The 21,778-nt window shown below is 43.9% G+C and overlaps 1 protein-coding gene and 1 non-coding gene across 7 annotated transcripts in view; one reads left to right on the top strand and one right to left on the bottom strand.

Moving 5' to 3' along the window:
- bcorl1 (BCL6 corepressor-like 1) overlaps positions 1 to 21,778 on the top strand; it is a 46,658-nt gene that overhangs the window by 4,442 nt on the left and 20,438 nt on the right. For 2 of the 6 annotated variants that reach the window (XM_049586738.1, XM_049586731.1), the window contains exons 1-3: positions 14,878 to 15,004; positions 18,765 to 18,849; positions 18,943 to 21,555. In XM_049586738.1, coding sequence (XP_049442695.1) covers positions 18,844 to 18,849; positions 18,943 to 21,555 — 2,619 coding nt within the window. In that variant the 5' untranslated portion in view covers positions 14,878 to 15,004; positions 18,765 to 18,843. Of the gene's footprint in view, positions 1 to 4,735; positions 4,888 to 11,233; positions 11,397 to 13,040; positions 13,152 to 14,877; positions 15,005 to 16,587; positions 16,621 to 18,764; positions 18,850 to 18,942; positions 21,556 to 21,778 lie in introns of those variants that run through there. The other 4 variants (XM_049586735.1, XM_049586734.1, XM_049586737.1 and 1 more) reach the window with 4 other exon arrangements.
- trnav-uac (transfer RNA valine (anticodon UAC)) lies at positions 561 to 633 on the bottom strand. The gene has a single exon. It is a non-coding gene; the product is annotated as a tRNA-Val (tRNA).

Genomic DNA, 21,778 nt, shown 5'->3' with positions numbered 1-21,778 from the left:
GCCCCTTTAAAGCATCTCTTGTAGTAAGCCTAAATACTATTGGAAGGACGAGTGGTGCGTCTGACATTGTATGAAAATAGCCATAATCATGTGAGGCAAAATACAGCTTTGACGTCAACATGTAATTTCACACCAATCACAAAAAACTATACTCCCTGTCTATTTTATTATAGTAGGAACACCAGTATAACAGATCTGCCACAAATTCTACATTTAGGACGATTATAATGTTTTGGAAGACACTGTCAGATCAGTGTTACAACTTCTATATTTACTATGTGTTTATTATTAAAGTTGTAGTTGGTGGTGGTGGTGATCTGGACTGCACTGTGCTGAAATGTGAATCTAACATCCTGTTTTTTTCCCAAAATATTAGAGGAACATTACTTTTGTAAAGGTGTAGATCATGGTGTAGCTGTTGGATTATATTCTACTTCATTTGCAGGTGTATCTAATAAAGTGGGCACTGATGTTTGTGAAGTTGCATTGTCGTTTAAATGTTGATTGATTGACTTTAAGAGTAGATAATAGATTTGTTTGGGGAAACAGAAAAGGTATACTGGTTCCACTGGGGCTCGAACCCAGGACCTTCTGCGTGTAAAGCAGACGTGATAACCGCTACACTATGGAACCAGCTGATTGCAATTCCCTGCACTTCCGGTTTTGTTTTTGCGAATGACAACACTGACATCCATAATATCTCCATGTAACGTTAGGCTTAATCTCTCTGCTTCGTAGCTGCGGTTCAGCGACACCATATATCGTCAAGTCTCCTCAGTTAGTCACCTTGCCTGCCTCCTGTATCCTGCATCCTAACCCAGCGATACCTCCGCTGCTGGTGCTGTGGCTCTGCTGCGAGTGGAGCCCTCTTGGGACGTTTTGTGTTTATGGCTGATCACACGGTACGGTAGCTAAAATCCAGCAACGGAGCTGCCAGCTATGAGGTCGCCTACGTTTGTTCCGTGCGTGCACTGGGGCTGACATGTTGAGGCGCACGGATCTGCGTTTGCAGCTTATCCTCCCTGCCAGGGACCAAGTATGTGCAAACTTCCTTTCCCACGAAACAGGACACAGTCTGACACATCTGTGGTTACTTTCTGTGCATGTGACAGTTTGGTCAGAAACACAGATACGTCATGAAGCTGTCTCACAGTGAGACCCCACACATTAGAAAATAAACTTGAGACACTTAGCACGTTTAATAAGAAATCTAACTGCACTGCAATAACCAAAAATAAGAAGGTTTTGATTATGTTTTAATACTTCACAGCTGATGCACAGACCACCTTAAAGGTTTAAACATTACACACCACTGGTAGTCAAACAAAGCAACACAGCAGAAAGCAATTTAAAAGCTCCTTTGCTACATGTTTGTTAAAATAGTTTTCTGACCTACATTTAGTGTCACCTTCTACAATGCAAGGTCATTAGTCCAGCTCAGATTAAAGGCTATGAACTGGAAAATTAATGTGGTTGATGTATTCATAGAGCTGCATCTCGAGCACCATCTCCTCATACAGATTTTTGTTTTCAGACAATCACCTATGCACGACACAGAGCTCGTTCCTCAGAGCGCTCCTGCACTGTGTGATCCTATCAGTTATATGTGGAAGTGTTGCTGCTGTGGTCTCTGCATCAAATCAGTCTGTTAAGAGTTCAAAACTACATATCTGAGCCTCACAGTCAGCTAACTCCTGCTCTGATGTTCAGGCTGTATGTTCTGTAGTTTACTGGTATGGGGTCTGAAATCAGTGATGGCCTATGTGTCGTACAGTTTTTTACACCAAAGAGTCTCCCCTCCTCCCTCCCTTGTAATCATCCTCCTTCAGTATCGTCTAGGGCTGCAGCTAGCGGTTATAATCATTATGATTATTTTCACAATTAACAGTTTGGGCTATAAAAACCGTAGAAAACAGTGAGAAAAGTCTGTTATAATATCCTAGAGCAGGGGTGTCAAACACATTTTATTTCACAGGCCACATGCAGTCCAATTTGATCACAGGTGAGCTGGACCAGTAAAACCACTGCATAGTATCCTATAAATAACAAACACCTCCAAAATGTTGCCTTTTTTGTTTTAAGAAGTACATTTTTTTAAAATATTAATCCATTTACAAAACAGGTGACAAACAGCCTGTGGTGTTCTCAAAGGAATAAATGCAATTTCAACAGTATTTCTCAATTTAATTTAATTTAATTTAATTTAATTTAATTTAATTTAATTTTATATACTTTATTAATCCCCCAGAGGGGAAATTCAAATTCAATTGTTCCACATTCAGTCAGTCGACTACTTATTGTCATTGCATGTGCATTTTTCTGTACATTTCCACTCCTGTGTAGAAATCCCGACGTCACCACACCAAACTAAAGTGAAAGAAAAGAACTGTAATCTGTTCGGTATGGAAGAGCCTCTGAAACAGCAATTTATATGAAGAAAGCTACTCAGTGTTTAACTTGCTCCTGGCACCTCTTAGCCTTCACAAGTGCGTCAGTATTACGTGTGCAAGGTCATCCAGTGGGCCGGATTGGACCCTTTGGCAGGCAGGTTCTGGCCCCTGGTCCCTATGTTTGACACCCCTGTCCTAGAGCTTTAAGCGGCTTTATCAAATATCTTGTTTTGACCAACCAATGTTACCATAAACATTACATTTACTATAATTTAAAACCAAGGAATGCAGAAAATAGCCCCATCATATTTTTGGCACATTTGCTTGAAAAATGACTTCAATGACCAATCTGTCATCAAAAAAGTTGCTGATTCATATTCTGTTGATTATATAATTGACTAATCATCACACCTCTAGTATCGCCCTTCCATTTTTTTTGCCAGTGAGGGAAGGCCAGTAAGGCAGCGTTGGTGAAAATGTGGGGATGACAGCTGCATCTGTTTATCATGTAGGGTACAATAGCACACCTTGAGAGGCAGCCAGAGCGTGTGTTCACACTGATCCTGGCTCCAACAAAGCAGGCCAGAATTAATAGACAAGGCAGATTCATAAAGGGGCAGGATCAAAATTCAATGATGTGCTAGATCTACTCCACGAGCTCTGAATCTGACCCACATAGTGTATGTGCAGTGCACGTGATACTAGATAGCAGTAATGATTATTTACTGGTGTCCAATATCATACTTGGAATTCAATATAAACAAATTAAAAATGACTGTCTAAGCTGCAACAATTAATCAGTTAATTGAGTTGTCAACTTAAAATCAGCCACCAGCTAATTTGATAATTGATTAACCGGTTTAAGAATTATTGTGGTTTTTTTGTTTTGGTTTTTTTTTGTTAAGAAAAGAAATCAAAATTCTCTAAATCCTGCTTCTTAAATGTGAATATTTTCTGATTTCTTTCCTCTTCTGTCACAGTAAACCAAATATCTTTGGGTTGTGGACAAAACAAGACATTTGAGGACGTCATCTGGGGCCTTGGGAAGCACAGATAGACATTTCTCACCATTTTCTGACATTTTGTGAACAAACAACGAATCCCATAATCAAGAAAATAATTGACAGATGAGTCGCTATTGAAAGTAACCATTACTTGTAGCCCTACTCTACAGTATGCAAATGTGAAATATCCATGTAGGGTGGCATCTATTCATTTTGATTTAATTTCTTACTTAATCATCTGGTCTATGAAATGTCAGAAAAAAGCCAAGTATGCCCATCACAATTTTTCTAAAGCCCACTGTGACGTTTTTAGATAGTTTGACCTCAAGATACTCTACTAACATTAAAATAAAACAGAGAAAATTAGCAAATACTCACAATTGAGAAGCTGCAACTACACAGTGTTTGTCATTGTAGCTTGATAAATGACCTGAGGGATTCTATAAAAAATATATTTTTTGTCAGCTATCTTATCAGTTAATAGACTAATTGTTTAATCTCATCTCACAAACAGAAACAATAGCCTCTCAGCTGAAGCAGCTTCTAAACAGTTTTTAATGATTTTATTTTTGGCTGTTTGAAGGAAATCAGTGTCCACTTGGTGCAACGTGGTGAAGTGACATTGTATGTTTGCTTGCAAATCTGTTGCTGAGGTCCTGTCTCAGTTATTTCTTACAATTCTGTTATTAAATTGAATTTAAAATATGTTCTAGTGAATCTCGATAGAGATCCACTCTCCGTCAGAACACAATTGAATGGCCTTGAAGATGTTCTGTGGAGTTTTATTGTAAGCAAAGTTTAGATTCTGTGTTTCTCAACAAAGGCACATTCTGTGTATCCTCTAACAGGCATGATCAATACATTCCTTCCTCATAAAACATTTGTAATGCAGATATTTTGGAAATAATTTAAATTGTGCATGATTTACACCCGTATTCTTCTTGTTGGCTTTTTCAGCTCGTTGGTAAAGTTGTTGGTGCGTTAACTTTGACAGCTGTCAGAAGTGCGTAGAGTTTATTGAAGACATTTCACCTCTCATCCAAGAGGCTTCTTCAGTTCTGACTGGTGCGGAGTCGCAGGCCTCTTGGATGAGAGGCGAAACGTCTTCAGTAAACTCAAGCAAGTCCAATTGCCTACGATATAGTACTTACGATTAGCATGACCTGGATGACTGAGAATTTTCACTGACAGCTTTGACAGCTGTCAATCAGTGACAACTAACAAGGATGTTAAATGTGTCATGTGGAGTTTTTGACTGCCGTTAAAAGGTTTTTTTGGGGGGAGTTTTTTCCGTATCCACTGTGAGGGCCCCTGTCAGCTTTTTCTTTTTTGTCATTTCAGCATGTTTAATCATTGACGTGAAGCCCATCTGTGAATGAAATCGCTCTGATTAGCAGCTCAGCTCAGCACCTGAGAAGAGAAACGGAAGTGAGGAAAGTAAAGAACAGCTCAAGTCAAGACAGAGTGAGACCAAGACAATTTTGTTGCACAAGGTAAGATTATTTTTCTTCTTAGCCATTGAGCTCTTTAGCAGAAACATTTCGTGACAGTTTGTGTTATTGTTCACTGGTGTGCATTAAAAATGTGCAGCTCTTTCAACATTAGATTGTGTTGTTAATATGCTAACTAGTGTCAAGACTGTCTTTCGGTTCCCTTTTTGAATGACCATTACAGACTACTGCCATCTGCTGGTGTGAAGAGTTTTTTTCTCCCACGCGGGTGCAGAATGTTCAGGCTGATTGGTTGTCAGCAGTAGGCTTTGTGATGTGTTCAGGTGCAAGGTCCAACGTGGAGCAACGCAGCAGTTGGCTTTTGTTGCCCCGACTTGTTTGAAGTCATTTTGGTGTTTCTGGGCCTTTAATGGCAGTTCCCCAAAAGTGAGGCCAACACATCTTGAACACCCCCTGGTGGCAGGCTGTGGTGTAGGTCATAAACCCCGTCCCCTCCATTTTAACAGATGGGACATGGGCAAAACTAAAAAGAACACGTCAAATAAATTTCCCCAAAGATGGTTTCTGTCATTGAAGGTAGTTCTTATCGTGCTTGTGTATGTGTATGTCAGGTTTGGCGTCATGATTGATAGCTGTGTGTGCCAGTCAGTATGCTCATGATCGATGGCTTGCAAATGGTCAGATGGCAGCAACTTGATCCTGCAGAGATTGCCACTGTGCAGACTCTGGCCCCAAATAACGTCACCAGGACAAGATGGCGGAGGCTGTACCAGAGATATTTTGGCTTCATTTTTGTACAGTGGGAGGAAGTGGAGACTTCTGTTACACCAGAGAATATTTGGTTAAAACTGATCGGTAATGCCGTCTTGCCTTCATTGTTCTCTGTGAAGTTTGGTGAAAGTCACGGGGAGTGAATTTAAGTGGAGTGAGCACCGCGCTTTTTAAATGCAACATTGCTTGTCAGCGACCAGTCATATGATAATTTAGGAGGCATAATGGCCTTTGGCATGTGTGTAAAACAAAATTTTGTCTTAACGCCAACTCAGCTCTGGCATTCGGAAACATTTGGAAAACTGGGCTAAATATTTAAAGAAACTTTAAAATGATAAACTTCAGAAAGGAATCTGGTGTGGCAGTAGGTGGCAGAATGAGTCTTTAGTTATTGACAAGCACAGTGAATTTAGATTTTTGTTGTAATTCATCTGAAACCACCGGATCACATTCAGGTTTTTCCAATTTACAGTCAGAAAAGTCTTATGTGTTTGAATTAACCCTGACTGCTTGTAATAATCTGAGCTTTAATCAGGAGGTGAAAAATTTTTACTCCTAATTTCAGATAAAATGTTCCCAGCTGTGAGTGGTAGCCGGCCTTGTTTGGTGCAGACCCTCTACAATGTTGAAAATCTGTCAGTGGGACTACATTAGTGTTACAGTGAGACTTAACTGTGCAGCGTGTTCTCAGTTTAACAGGGTACACCATTTGCTGTGACACGCTCATGGCCGTCATGATGGCCCTCTTTTTACACATACTTGTGATTCCAATAAAGCTGTAGACCCTGCAGAGAGGCTGGTCTGCAGAGACTATCTCGGTCAACACACGCCATTTCTATCAGTGATATCTACTTCCTGAATAGATCACATTTCTTTCTACTTCATAACACCTGTTCAGATCACTGGAGCTACACCCAAAGTCATCAGTTAATCCTAATGATGTCTTGCCATGCAGGTAATTTCAGTTTTATGCGTCTGTGTTTTCAGATACCAGCCTCTGAAACCTCTGAACCCGCCTTTAGTATAGCAAAAGTGAATACAGTTTTATTTGTGCTGCTGAAAAAGTTTGAAAATTATGTTTGGAAAACTCAGCTGCAGTGCCCCAGTTACTCAGGATAATCCACAGACCTCACTGTCAACAGTTTCCACATGGTCCGTTTCTTCTGTAGAAAGTACAGTATTTCCAATGAAACTTGGTCACAGTGCGGTCTGTAGATCATCCAGAGTAACCAGGGTATTGTTTCTGGAAAGACACACTACTTTTGGGTTTTTCATGATGCATTTCCATAAATGAAATTGTATTAGGATGAAAGCCGGAATCTCAGAAACAGATATCTGAAAACTTAGACACAAAATCAAAACTAACAGCGTGGCTTAATGGATATATGCTGTATATGTGTTTTTGTATGTAGGGTTAAATGACCATACAAGGTTAGCCACTGTGATGGTTGCCAAATCCAGTCTTGCACTTTCCTTAATTGTCGATCACCACTTTAATGAAAGCAATGTCCATTTATGGCAGAGGAAACTGTCCTAAATAATATACTGTATCTGTGGCTGTCTGCAGAGGCCTGTCGTTTGCTCTGGTGCCTCTGACAGTGTTGCTTTCCCAGAATCTTTAGGGAACATCTCAGGTACTTCTCCAGTGATGTCCCTTGAGGCACGAGGAGCATGACTCACCCGTTAACAGCGCAGATGAGCTTGCAAAGGCTTCTGAGACCACTGTGTTATAAACTTGTTGCACTGAGACATAGCCTACCTGAGCTCAGCCTGCTTCCTTCTTGTTGATTTCTCAGATCCCACCAGTGAAGTCATGACCCCATAACTGGGCCTTTAACTCACTAACAGCAGCCCTGATTTGTTCACTGACTTAAGCCACTTTTACAAGGCTCTAATAAGTTCCCAGGATGTCCTGACCTCAAGTGTCATGTCCAGGTACAGTATATCTTTAAGAGGTCTGTATGTAATTACAGCAAAAGACTTAAACCAAGAAACACAAGAAAATTTGATTCTGCTAGCTTTGTTCACATCTATGTCGCTGATGATTATCAGTCTTGTTTGTGCACCACTGATTTGTCCAATTTCTATATTTGTACTTTTGGAACGTCAAGTTTATCTTGTTTAGTTCGTCCGTGTCATGTTGCCAAGAGAACAAGCAATAGCTGTTGCTGATTTGGTTAACATAAACAAGCTCCCTTCAAACATCTTTACAATCTGTGATACACAAAGAAAATAACAATACGACATAAAGTGATTGTGAGACAATTGTCCCTTGGGCACAAACGCCTAAAAGCCCCTGACTCCAGTCTGTAGCAACAGACCCCCCTCATAGCTTGTGCTCATTTTGTGTCTTTGCCAGTGACATTTTGCTGGTTAACGCTCAAGTGCTGCTGTTAGTGAAAAAAAATGCACCTTCACTTCAGAACAGGAAATGAAGAGAGGCTGTCTAATGCCTGTCCAGCTTCCTGCCACAGCAAATCCACACTAACACCCCTCTCCAAAGATATTATACAAAATACACAACACTGCATAAAATATCATAAAAACTACAGCCCAAATGACACAGGAGGCTGACACTGATATTGATATATGAGAGTTTAAAAATCTGATAATGATTAGTTGTCCAATGTTAACATAAATAACACTTTTACAGGTGCAAATAAACTTGTCGCTACTCTCTGATGGACATAGACACTGTTTAAAACATATTTTGGGCATTTCTGTACTTTTATTTTATCAGGTGATATGCTATATACACCTATATCAATATAGCTGCAATGAGCTAATATTAGCAGATATATTGATATCATACACATGTAAACTGCTTGACCTATTATAATGCAGGTCTAATGTCACCTGTGTCCGATAGAATCAGAGTTGTGGTATCTATACAGTGTACATTTCTAATGTAAAACTTTGGGATGTTCAACATTTCCATGTTCACATTGCTGGCAAGACAATCTGGAAGACTAGTCATCGAAAATGCTGTTTTCTCTGATTTGAGATACAGTAAAGAATTTAGGCCACAGCAAGTGTAATTTTCAGGATAGAAAGGTCATCCTGGGCTTCAAGTTAAAGCAGAGAGGGGCAGAGATATTCACCATAAACTGCTGGAAAAGAATCATTTGTGATGAGAATTTGTCAAGCAGACAGAAGCAGGAGTTTTCATAGTTTATTTTTAGGGCATTTTTGCCTTTATTGATAGGACAGCCGTAGATGGACAGGAAAGAGAGAGGGGAGATGACACACAGCGAAGGGCCTCGGCTGGAATTCAACCCAGGCCGCTGCAAAGGACTAAGACTACATGGGGTGCAGCCAGAGGTAGCCCCTGCAGTTTGTATGCCTGTGTGTGTTGAGGATGTTGTGGTTGATATTTTAAAATAGAATGGCAGCAAACCCCACGATCTTATTTAGCCATTTCCCTCTTTAATTCAGGATACTTCCAGCCAGATTTTATATCAGCATGACTGTTAATGCAATTGTTGTACCTTAATATTGATTTTACATCATTACCCCAGAAGCATAGGTTTTCGGTCCCCTGAGACCAACTGACCCCAAGTTGGAAATGCTCGTTATCAAATTGACCTTTCGCTAAGCCCCGCCCCTTTGTGATGGTCCAACAAGCTTTCGGAGTAAGCATGGAGCCCACATGGTAACTAACTGCACTCCCTGAAGAAATATTATCACATTTTTGAAAAATGAAACAGTGATTGCAGAGAGAAGCAGACAGAGGGGTCTACAGTCTGTGTTTGAAGGATATATCCAGGATGTCAAACTGACCCAGCAGCAACAACAGGTTAAAAAGACAAAGATAGTTAGAAGCTAAAGCCGAACTATAGGCTACAGATCACAGTGTAAAAGTGAACCACCACATCACTGCTGATCGCCACACAAGACAATGAATATAAAGGGAAACTTTGCTGATATTGAACCAGCTGTGTGGCATCACAGTGTGTGCAGATGAACTGTGTTTGGCTTCCCCCCATGCCCCTGCCAGCACCCAGACCTCTGCCGCTGTACGGGCAGGAAGTCAAACAACGTTCATCTACCCACAATGCGATGACACACAGCTGGTTGAATATCAGCAAAGTTTCCCTGCTTCCCTTCACTGGTTCCTGTACAGTAGGGTCACTCTTTGTTTCACTGTTATAATCATTAAAAAGCAAAAGCAGCATGTGTATACATTCAGTAGGCTATATCTTCAGTAGCTAGCTAGCTAACCCTACACTTTTCAGGGTTAGATTTTGGTTTTGTAACAGGGAAGGAATGTATATCTTTTTCCAACCTCTCCAGGTAACAAGTATCATTAATACACGACGTGCCCCAGGCACAACATTTAGCTCCAAATCCACAAAACCAGCCTGAAAATGAAGGAAATCTAAAACGACTGCATTAGAGTCAGTGGAGCACAGCTGTGTCATTGTCGGACCCTGGTCTGAGCCGGCCTGATGCTACATTATGATTAGCCAGTCTGCATCCAGGGGCGGGATTTAGCGAAGGGTCAATTGTGAGGTCGGACGCATGGGTGTATTACCAAACGGGCCTGCCCAGCTCAGACCCAGGGGCCCAAAGGCTCAGGGGGGCCCTAAGACAGAGCCTATGCATGAAGTCGCTATTATTAATTTTGCATTTCTTGTTAAAGGGCTTAGTCATCATGTCAATAACAGAGAGCTAATAGTCTTTAAAAAAGAAAAACTGCAAGAAAGAAACCATCATGATACATTTTAAAAGAGTGTCTGTATCCCTTCAGTTTGTCTTCAGGACCGTAGATGTGCTGAGCACTCTGTGCAGTGTGGGCCCTTTTTCAGTGGGGAGAAACAACAGCATGTTGTACCTGCCCTGGGGGATGGTGTGGAGGGGGGGTGAGGGGGGCTACATGTCCAAGCCCAGGGGCCCCATTGTGTCATAATCCGCCTATGGCCTATATGGGTAAATAATTCTGGAAGACACAGAGCAGCATCAGGTGAAAGAAAAAAATAATACATTATCAAGACATCCCTAATGTGCTCTTTGACTTTACTACAAGAGATGTAAGAGTCACCTCAGACAGATGCTCTGTCTTTGTTGGCCCCCTGAATCTGTGCCAGGCGTGCCTATTCAGTAATTTAGCCTCGGTAATAAAATATTGAAGGCTTGATGTAACTGTTGCCTAAGTTTGGCTTTAATGAAGCAGACAGTGTACCTGCTGATTGTTGGAGACTTTGATTTGAAACATTCATGACATCCTTTTTTAAATAAATGTGGCCCCATTTGACATTAAATCAGAGCCTGTGTGGATAAAGTGGACTTTACAGAATAGTTTGGAAGTGTGTTTTGTGTAAATAATTTTCAGTGTGACAAGAGATCATCAGTATATTTTTGAAGTAACGTGTGATCACTGTTGGACGTGAAGACATTGTTTCTCAAGTGTCCTCCAAATGTAATGTCCGCATTTTTGTTGAGTCTCCGGGGATAAAAACTCTGCCACAGACGGACTATTTATCTGACTCCAGCGAAGTCCCCTGCAATTAAAGATTGAAGCCCACCGAGCAGCACTGTGTTATTCACCTGTAGGGCTTTACCCGGCGCTAGGACCCAGGGTGCGCGATTTTCATCTCCAGCTGCTGCAGACCGAAAACTGGCAATATAGGGAAGATCGCGAGGACAAGCCAAAATTGCATACTGTATTCATTCTACTTCAAAATCACATCCCTGGCCCCGCACGGAAGCCTGTGTGTAGACAACAATAGCTTGTTGCGCTGTGTGCAGGCTTTGTGGCTGTGGACAGCTCGGAGCGCAAGGTAAGACGGTGCAATACCATGCGATTACTAATAACAAAGGCGTTACGGGCGAGCAGGGGGCATTAAAGGGGGCATTGCACAACGCTATTGAGGGCGAGTAAAACTCTGCCAAACTTTGACCTGGATATGTGTATTTTCTAGTTGTCGGTGTCTTGCAGGAGCCACAGTAGTTGCGGTGATGTCTCGCTGTTATCCCACGGCATTATGTAGGATCGTGTCACATGTAGCCTATGGACAGCCAAGTTGTGTATCGAGATGACACACTTGAGTCCGCTGTCCATGCGTATCGGCTGTGTGGATGCGGTCGGCTGTCCAAAACGCCGACACAGTAACTATATATGAAGTGATGCATTTCCATTTCAGACAGATATTTAACATCATCTGGACGGCGCATCGGGCCATCCATTAACCTGGCAAACAAGAACATCACCCTTCAGTGTTTCTGTGATCGGCTGCCATCCTCTGCCTTCGTTTATTGTGGAATAATTCATCACTTATGCCAAGATGGAAGAATAATACGCTTGATTTTTGTACTCAGCTTTCACCCCCCGCCGCCTTCCCAGCCTCGACATTCAATATTGACCAGGTGAACCACGAACTTAGACGGGACATCCTCGTTGCTGTAAACCATGGCGGCCTAAATAGGGTCGATAATCTCCAATATGACTCACAGATAGATGACCATGTATGTTCACTTTAAAGACGACATTCTTCACAAAAAAAATCAGGCCTTCGGAATAAACAACGTGCCTTCATCTGTGCTATCGCAGTTGTCATAGTGCATGTGCGGAATAGCCTACCACATCCCTGCTCGGGAGATTTATAATTGCATGCATAACAAGTTTTTTTAACCCCACAGCTTCAGACATCCGATGTGGAGCCTGCGAACCAAACTCGTCTATAATTGGTGAAGCCCCGAGCAGCCGGTCACTACCGGGATAGCTCTTGCGCGGTCGTTGAGGTCTCCGGGTTACCCCGGCTCAGACACAATGCGATGTGTCAGCTGCCGACTTTGTGATACTCCTGCTTTGCGCCGACACGGTTCACCACGGCGTCCCCCTTTCTACCGATCGGCGTTTTTTGGTTCCCCAATTTCACTTCATTTGGCCATCTGTCAACGATTTGGCTGCCTGCACGCAGCCATTACTGAGCGAATGGCGAAGGGCACGTTAGAAGCTCTCACACACACCGATCCACTCCGCGATAGGAGAGCAGCGAAATAGTTTCAGCTCGTAGGGCTGCCCGCTCTCGGCGGATGGACGGGATCGGTGTCCTGCATCGCCTTCGTGGTCAGCAACGACACAGATCGTGCATGGTAGCAGCTAAACAAACTCTCCGGCTCAGCCTCGCTGTATATGTGTGTGTGTGTGTGTGTGTGTGTGTGTGTGTGTGTGTGTGTGTGTGTGTGTACACACGGTTATTTCCTCACCACCACAAGTGTTGAGAAAAGTAGGAAATTTGTTGTTGGCCTAAAGGAGCAGATACCCTTGTAAACAGCAGGCCTACACTGCTTTCAGGATTCAGGTAAGACAAGTGGCCTAATTACAGCAGAGTAACCTGTGCTGCTTAACTACTGTGCCAAAATGTGATTATGGCTTTTGAGAATATCCTGTGGCTGTTTATCTTTGAGGGGGAATCAGAAAGGCTTGAAGTGCAGATCCTCGACAGACTGATTTCATGCTTCAAACTTGTGTCTGCTCGCCTCTGTAAAACTGGAAGTTGCAGATGTGTTGACATTCAGCTCAGAGCTGCAACGTGAGTCTTCTCAGCTCCTTTGTCTTTGTTTTCCAGCACTTAAGTTATAGTCAATTAAGGAAATGCTGACCTCAAGTGAAAATATAGAAAAAAGTTTTAAGTAAAAGCAGATTTTATTCAATTAGAAATCATGTAGTGATATAAATATGATATTAGCTCCAGGTGAGGTTCCTTTGCACATCATATTACCTTTAGAGTGGTTTCATCCTCCTGGTTGCCAGTGGCTTGTATTTATAACACCGCCTGTCTGTCTTCAGCTGCTGTGTGGAGCATGTTGGGAGTATTTCAGTCCATGTTAAAGGCTATTGTCTCGGTGAACCGGCACAGCTTGTCCTGATTTTTGTTGTAAACTCTGGTGAAGAACTAACAACTAAAAAATAATTCTGATCCAAATGTCAGTGTTGCTCTGACCCCGGCCGAAGCCCTCCTCTCTGTGCAGAAAACTGTGTGCATGAATACAGTTAAAACCTGACCTGGTGATAACAGGAAATGTGATTTTGACACACTGCACTGCAAGATGTGAATGACAGCGAACTGAACCACAGAACGAGTGGCACTGTTTTTTGTCATTAATCATGACCAGTGATTATGAGTGGTCTCGTCGACAAAATGTCTTCACACCATCGAAACCAGGCCTGGACAAAACCGAGGGAATCATGAGGAATCATGCGGTTAAGTTGGGCTCAGCACAGCTGGGATGTAGTCGGCCCATGTTATTGTCAGTCATAATGAGGGAGGGGAGAGTGTGCAACATGAAAACGGGAGTAAAGTTGTCATCACACTGCACGAGTTATATTGGATTAATTATGTTTTTTAGCATTAATCGTGAAGGACAGTGAGGATTTGGAGGCGACGCACAGATGAGCATCATAATATTGGCATTTTTGGGCTGTAAATCATCACACAGCTCGTATCACATAACCCAGTCAAAGTAAAAGGAAGACACAAGTGAGCCTGCCCTCAGCCCATGAGCAAATGTTTTGTGTGTCCAGGGCTTTTTACACAACAACTTTGACATCAACACAAGTGACCCAAACTTATTGAAAGCTCACAAGTCTCACATAGTTATGGTTTTTGAAATCCATACTCAGAAATGATCAGAAGAGGTTTTAGTGTCTCCCCCATCTTCTCCAGGCTGCATCAGTCTGCAGCTTACAGCATGCAACTGGAGAGCCTGCAGCACCCGGAGTCTTGCTTCCTCGTGTTAATTCCCCTGCAACAGACCCAAACCTCTCCCACTCTCTCTCTTCTTTTTTTTATATGTATTTTGGCAATTCCGTTTAGCAACCATCACCCGCTGCTGTGACTCTGTTAATTGACCTGACCGCGAGTGAAACGCCAAACACGCGCTCACAGTATCACTCGGAGCTTCCTGTCGGTTCCCAGAAACACAGTTTATTACTTGGTTACCCCGATAAGCCCCTTCAGTTTAGCGCACCGTTACACTCTTTGGTTGCGATCCCCCCCCATTCCCCTTGAGCGGCTGAGGCTCGCGTTGCATGCCGGTACCTGCAGTCCTCACCCCTCCCAGCCTCTCCAGCGTCTAATCCTGGGCGTGGATAGCCGAGCACTACATCTCCCATGCTGTCACCGTGCACCCTTCTGCCCCTCTCCCTCTCTCTCCTCTCTCCCACCAGACTGGAGATACGGAACGGACTGTCTTGGCGACCCCCCCTCCCCTCCCCTCCTCCCCTCCTCCTCCTCTCTCCCTCCCACCCCCCCACCCCCCCTCCGGACTTTTAGGACCGAAAACCGTCGAGATTAGTGAGCAGCCGCGGACGGTGGAGGAAGGCTGGACACGGCCGTATCCGAGTCGTGCCTGCGCGTCGTTCACATGCCATCTGGACGAGCGGGTTGGTAACTGTTTGTGTCATTAGACATCTTTTATCTCGGCTGCTGATTAGCTCGGGAATTATTCAATATTTGGGCAGAGGGAGAGACAGAGAGGAGTCTTGGAGGGGGGGACGGAGAGGAGAGGAGAGGAGAGGAGAGGCTCGGTGGGTCGGGGGGCTCGGTGAATGCCTTTCAACGCCGAAGTGGTTCAGCCTGTCCACCAAAGAGGGCCGATAGAAGAGACTGGAGCACTTCACGTTAGGTCGGCCGGGGATAAATAACAGTAGCCTGCCTCAACATGTAAAGCACCGGGAGTAGTGCGAGGGCTTCGCGGAGACTCCGCTGCGCAGGGAGCTGGAAACATACCCGCTGTGGTGGAGGTGGTGTTGGAGGTGGTGGTCAGCGGAGTTAAATATATTGTTTGACCCCTTTTTTGTTTCCCACTCCAGCAGCACAATAAGTTGTGTCACCACCCTTGTGTTAGTTGTCCAGCTGGCTACTTTGTCTTTTCCTTATTTGCGTGTGTGTGTGTGTGTGTGTGTGTGTGTGTGTGTGTGTGTGTGTGTGTGTGTTATCAGCGCGTGAAATTGATTATTTGTTTGCAAAACACGCAGACAGTGTTACTTTGTCGGGGTGCTCGCGCGGCTGATGAAACGGGATGATGAGGAGTTTTGTGTTTGTTTCTCTCTCCCCTTGTGTTTCCCGTGTGGCTTTGCATTGATGTTGACTTACCTTATCAGGCGGAGATGTGACACACTGCCACATTATGCTCCTCCGACGCAGCCACACTCGATGTCTCTCCTGTCACTTGATATAATATCCCTCAAACATCTGCCCTTCATCTCGAGACATTTCAATCTATGGGCTGTTTGTGGAGGAAGGCAGGGCGCGCGTGCAGTTTGTGCACGGATCACCTGAGAGCCAGTTGCCATTCTCTGTCATTATGGTGACTGCTCGCCATCTCCAGCGACAGAGAGCGACCCGGAGCTCTCCAGAGTTTTTCCGTGTTGATATTTACAACACAGGAGAGCAGATTGTTTTCAGAGTACCCCTAATGCCACAGCATGCATTGTGCACTTTTTTTTTAACATATGACATTGGGACGTGTGTCTGTTGTGCCCGGACAGTGAAGTGTAGTGGGGGCTACAACAGGATCATTTGGTGTTTCTGTCTCAAAGGTAATGTCAGGCTCGACTTTGTTTTGTCTGAGCGGTGTTGCCCTCGGCGTGTGTTACCGGACTGCTGCATACATTTAGTGGCCTACATCGGAGCTGATGAATGCAAATGTTGTGGCGGAGTAGACCGCGCACGATCGCAGCACAAAGACAAACTAGCTGTAAGCAACTGTTGTACGGTAATGAATGCAGACCCTCCTTGCACTGAGCGGTATCTGCATCGCTGGATCCCTTTCAGTCCGTGCTCGCAGATTCCAGCAGAGATTGGTGTGTCAGTCATTATGTGCATCAAATTCGTTATGTTTCACTGACTCCTGGGTGAAACATTTTCCCATTCCCCCAAAGCTTTGACATAGATTTGTGCCTATTCCCTTTTTGTAGTCGTCTCATTTACTTGCAGATGCGCTCGCCTGCGCTCACCTCTACCTACATACCAGGGGCTGTTATGGCGTGCGTCGCCGGTGTGTATGAGAGTATTTCAAATGTTTGTTTTCATGTGACATCGGGATAGATGAACTGTTTGCTTATTATTATTTATAATCAGGTGTATGGCTGGCGTTGTTTTTGTGCAGAAAGGTATGTATGCTGTTGTGTGAGTTTTCAATGGAGAAGCAATGGGTGGAATTTCATGTCTAATTTTAGATCACCCTGCATGACCCCCCACATTAAAACTGCATCCATCCAAGGTGGGCTGTTTTATGGCAATGATAAATAATTAACTGTCCAGCGATAGATAAGAAACAAAACTTTTGCACACTTGGAGTTGTCCACTTCTCACCCGTTGTGCATGACTCCATCAGCACACAGTTAGAGGCTGCTGCTCACTGATAAAAGCTCATTTGAGCAGTCACAGCTGATTGCCTCATGGATGGATTACTGAACGGGCCTACCAAGGGCCTGAGGGGTCATAGGGTATAAGCAAGGCTCTCTGTTTTTTTTTACTGTTATAATATCACACAGAACTGGGGAAATTCCCTTTTTTATCCTGATCCTGAGATTCTGAGTCTAATGTGGTATTTAATTTTACTGTATTTTTACTCAAAACAGCTGCATTGTATACACTTGAGCTAGAGGAAGACATATTTAAAACAGTGAGAAATTTAAATATGTTTGACAACAGAATATCCCTGACTGAAGAAAGGAAACCTGCAGAACAGATTTCCTATAACATATCTTGTGTAGGGCCAAGTTTCCTTTTGTTCTTGTCCCATGCTGGTGCTAAAACAATACTTCTAAAACAATACTGTCGCCCAAATGGTGCCTGAACTGATACCTAAAAAATAAAGCACAAAACAATGTTAAAAAATGCCTTTTTGATTGCTAGGCAAATTTGAACCCAAAATTAAACAATATAATAACTTTTATAAAAATACAAAATAAATATGAATAAAGAAAACCTTAACAATATGATAATTTAATACTCAGTAACAGTTACTGTACAAATAAAAGCCAAATCAATTTTGAGCTATGATCAATAACTGTCTCCCTAACTCAGGAGAGACTCCATTATCAGTTTAGGAGCGGCTGAGATCGTCCACCTTAACAGTCACCTTAAGTGATCGTCATCAGGTTCCAGTTTGAGGCTAACTTCACCTGTTCATTTTGGGCTAACTCCTTTCACTTCAGTCATCAGCAGGTGGAAAACAAGACAGGGAACTTGGCCCAGGTCTTGAGAAGCTGTTGCATATATTCACTGACAAATAGCCTAAACTATGCACCCATTTCACAGCTACGTTTAACTTCATACTCTCTGCTTCAGTTGCTGCAGCCTCACTGTCACACATCACTGTCACACACACACTCTCAAAATCGCACACTTGCTACGCACACAATCTGGCATCAATATGAGGCACCGAAGTCTGTGCTGTGATTTGGTCCGATAGGTAGTGGTCGTGTAACAGATTTCGGTCCCCACCCCTAATCTTTTATCGTATATAGTATTTAGCATATGTCTCGAGAGTGAGTGTCGGTGTTCATCTGTTGTTGCAGGACGGTTTGAAGATGATTTTAGACACCTTGTCTTCATCTCCATTCTGAAAAAAAATAGTTTCAACCAGCAACAGAACCTTAGAGTTCAGTTTAACCTGCAAAGCACAGCAAAATGTCTGAACAATGTGAAGGTGGCGATGTGGTATTTGGGAATGATGGTCTTTTATGTGTCTCTGCCAGGGGCCCATTGGCTCATAATCTGTCCGTGTTTCAACTGCAACTGATGCATTGGGTCTCATTTCACTCAGTGAATATCCTATTTTTAGGCAAGATAATTCACTCCCCAGATCGATCCACACTGACAAATTATTAGCATTCGCTGCGTGCAAACAAATAAAACCAAACACAACGACAACAGAATAAATACATTCTTTATTTTACCACACTCCTCTGTGCTGCCTTGAATTGTCTCTGTGCTCTGAGGAAATTGTAACATATCTGGCCTCTGAGCCCGTCTCAGAGAAAGGAACTTTTCAATTGCCCAATGCTGGTTACTCTGAATCATTCACTGTTGCATAGAGGAGGTCTTATTCCTTCATAAAGGATTGAATGAAAGTATTTTCTGTGATTGAAAAGAAAACAGCACCAACAGTGTTATTTTTCTTGTGTTCTGCAGCGCATCACTGTATTTCAAGGAAAACTCTCACCTGACTGACTCAGCTAGCCCTGAGGCATGTTGTGTTAAAGAAACACCTATGCAGGTAATTGTTTTTTTCCCCCATTATTACTAGATTAAGGCATTGTTTTCTCTTATCTAATTAACACTGGCCTCATGATTTCCTCTTATTACTCAGGTGGATCCTACACTAATGAATGTAGGGGATGGAGGCACGGTGAGCAGAGAGATCAGTGCTCCAAATAAAGCGTCTGCTAGTATGGTGGGAAATCCCCCCCAGACGCTACCCCCTGAGTTTAGAGGAGATGTTACCCTCAGTCAGCAAAACAAGACCACTCCAACAACAGACTGTAAGACGGCAAAAGCCTGCCTGGACACTAGCAATTACAACCACAGCCCTGAGCTTTCTTCACCTCAGCAGCCCAACAATGCACCGACATCTGGCTCAGCCCTCACCGGCTCAGAGAAGAGAGCAGACAAAAGGGCAGAGGCCCCCAAACTCAAAGCTGATGGCGCGGGGGTCTTCCCCGCTCCCCAGTGGTCTAGTGGTGTAAAAGTCAGCCGGGAGGACTCACTCAGCCCCTGTCACAGCAATGTGACGTCCAGTAAGAAATCACACCCGCAAACACAATCTGTGCAAAGTGTTCCACCTGGCTTTCAGTGCTCTGCCATGTATAAACCAGTCCAGCCTGTTGCCTTCCTTCCTCCCACTAATTTTCCCTCTCCACTTTGTAAAATCACTCTTCCACCAGCATTGGGTCAGATTGCGGCATTGAGAGAAGCCACAGCCAGTCAGTTTCAAAAAGAAATTCAGCCTCAAAGCTCAGGTGTCGGAGGGACACCTCTCATGCGGACCTATCCCTATCCATTCTCTGTTGGCCGCACTCCAGCTGCGGAGAAAAAAGCTGGCACGTCATCATCGAAACTTAAATCTAACCATTCATCTAATAAGAGCGCCAAATCTATGGGAGAGCATAAATCTTTAGCCTCAGTGGTAGCCTCACCAGCTATTGCCCTACCATTGCAGCACCCGTCATTAACTCCTGCAGCACCCACCCGCTACACGCTGTCTCCGACTGCTGCCATTTGCTGTGGCTCTGCACTGGCCAGCATCACCTCTCAGAGCAGACTGCTGAACCATGTGGAGAAAAGCAACAGCATAGACAAGACAACCATGGGGTCTATTAAAACGACACCTCCCTCTGCTTCAGAGGACCACACAGCCTGCTCTGTTGAACCAAGAGATGTTCCTCTTGATTTATCTGCTAAATCAAAACGTCCAAAATGCATAAATGACCCTCCGGTTACGATGATTGAGCCTTATAATAATGAGTCAAATCAGAGAGATTTTCTGAACTCAAAGAGGACTCATTCTACTACTTTTAGCTCAGCTGTGCAATACCCTATCTTACCTAACACTCACAGAAATGGATCCCATCAAAAGCAAATAAGCAGGCCTCAGAATCACCAGGTCCTTGAACCCAAGCCAGCCTGGGGCAAGGGATCGTCACAAGACTCCATAAAAAACATCCCTGGAACTTATGTCGGCGTGGCTAGCCCCATACTGGCCTCCACACTACGAGGAAAAGACGGAAAAGGGACTTTTGCAGATGAATTTCAGAGTTTTGCAAAGCAGGAGTTTATATCTATAATTGACCAAGGAGAGCATCTGGCCTCAGGAGGAAAGAAGCCATCCTGTCTGATGAAGGGCAACCAACATGCTCACGGCGTCAAGCATGTTAAAAACACCAGCACAGCCATAACTAAGAACTGTCCCTCTAAAGGAACCCTAACGACTGCCCTGTCAAGCTCTGCCAGTGCACAGACTCATCCGAAACCTGGAGCTGGCAAAACAGCGGTGCCATACTCCACCACTGTTGTCAGTCCAGCTTGGCAACAGCCGTCTCATCCTTCGCACCAAGCGTCATCTGTTCAGCGGAAAATCACGCAAGGATCTCCAAAGACGAAGGGCACGACAGCTGCAGAGGGATCTAAGTTTCAGAGTGCCCATCACAGCCCGTCCAAACCTGAGGAGGATAAGTGGGAGAGAATGAAGTCTCCCCTGTCTAACCTCGCGTCCATCGTGAAGCAACAAGCCCTCGAAACAATAGCAACCACAGGCGAGGGGAATACTCAAACTTCACCTGTTGCATCAAGAAAACCTGATGTTCTGACCCAACTCACCGGGGGCCAAGACACCCAATCCAAACATACATCTGTTTTTGAATACCCACCATACTGGCCAGTGGAAAAATGGCCCAGTGCACCACCTCAAGGGGATTCAACTCAAGCTACAAAGAGGCACGAGAAGGCGAACACCACTGAGCCTTTGGAGAATAATACCGAGTTAAACACCAGCCAGGGGGAACACATGGGACTACAAGCCAAGCAAGGCTCCTCAAAGCCTGCCGGCCAGTCTCACCTCTTTGGGAGCAATGCATCAACAAATGGGAACAGGATGGAGAGCAAACTAGCCCAGGTGTTGGAGGGGGAGACGTTAAAGAAAGAAAGTGGGGCATCAGACAGTCCTGCCAGTGAAAAACTGGAAGGCATGGTCGCGTCTATTCTTACAGGCCAGTGTGCGGCGGGAGGCGACAAGTTTGAGAAGAAGACAAACGGAACCAAAGAGGAGTCGCCAACCAAAGCAAAAGCTGCTGTCGTCAAGCAAAAGAAAACCAGTCCTAAGAAGCCAGCAAAGGAGAAGTCACCGCCGGACACATCAAAGAAGGCTGCAGGAAAGAAAAAGCAAGACACAGAAAACACTCCGACCAAAGTGTCCTGCCAAAAGAAGGTAAATTATCTGTGTCCTTTGTACTGTCTAAAATATCTTTGTTCTTTTCTTATTACCTTCCTTTGTTTGAATTTTAAGAAAGTACTTTAAGTAGCAGTCAGCTCAATCTCATCAAGTTTTTAACAACTCAGTAGCGATACAGAGCTCACTTTCATAATATGAATCTATGACTGATAATTTAACTTCCAAGGGCTCATTGTGAGTCTCTCCGTCACTATGAAAG

The sequence above is a fragment of the Epinephelus fuscoguttatus genome, linkage group LG9 (assembly GCF_011397635.1).
Source record: "Epinephelus fuscoguttatus linkage group LG9, E.fuscoguttatus.final_Chr_v1".
Taxonomy (NCBI): domain Eukaryota; kingdom Metazoa; phylum Chordata; class Actinopteri; order Perciformes; family Serranidae; genus Epinephelus; species Epinephelus fuscoguttatus.
This window is presented reverse-complemented; position numbering and strand designations above follow the sequence as displayed.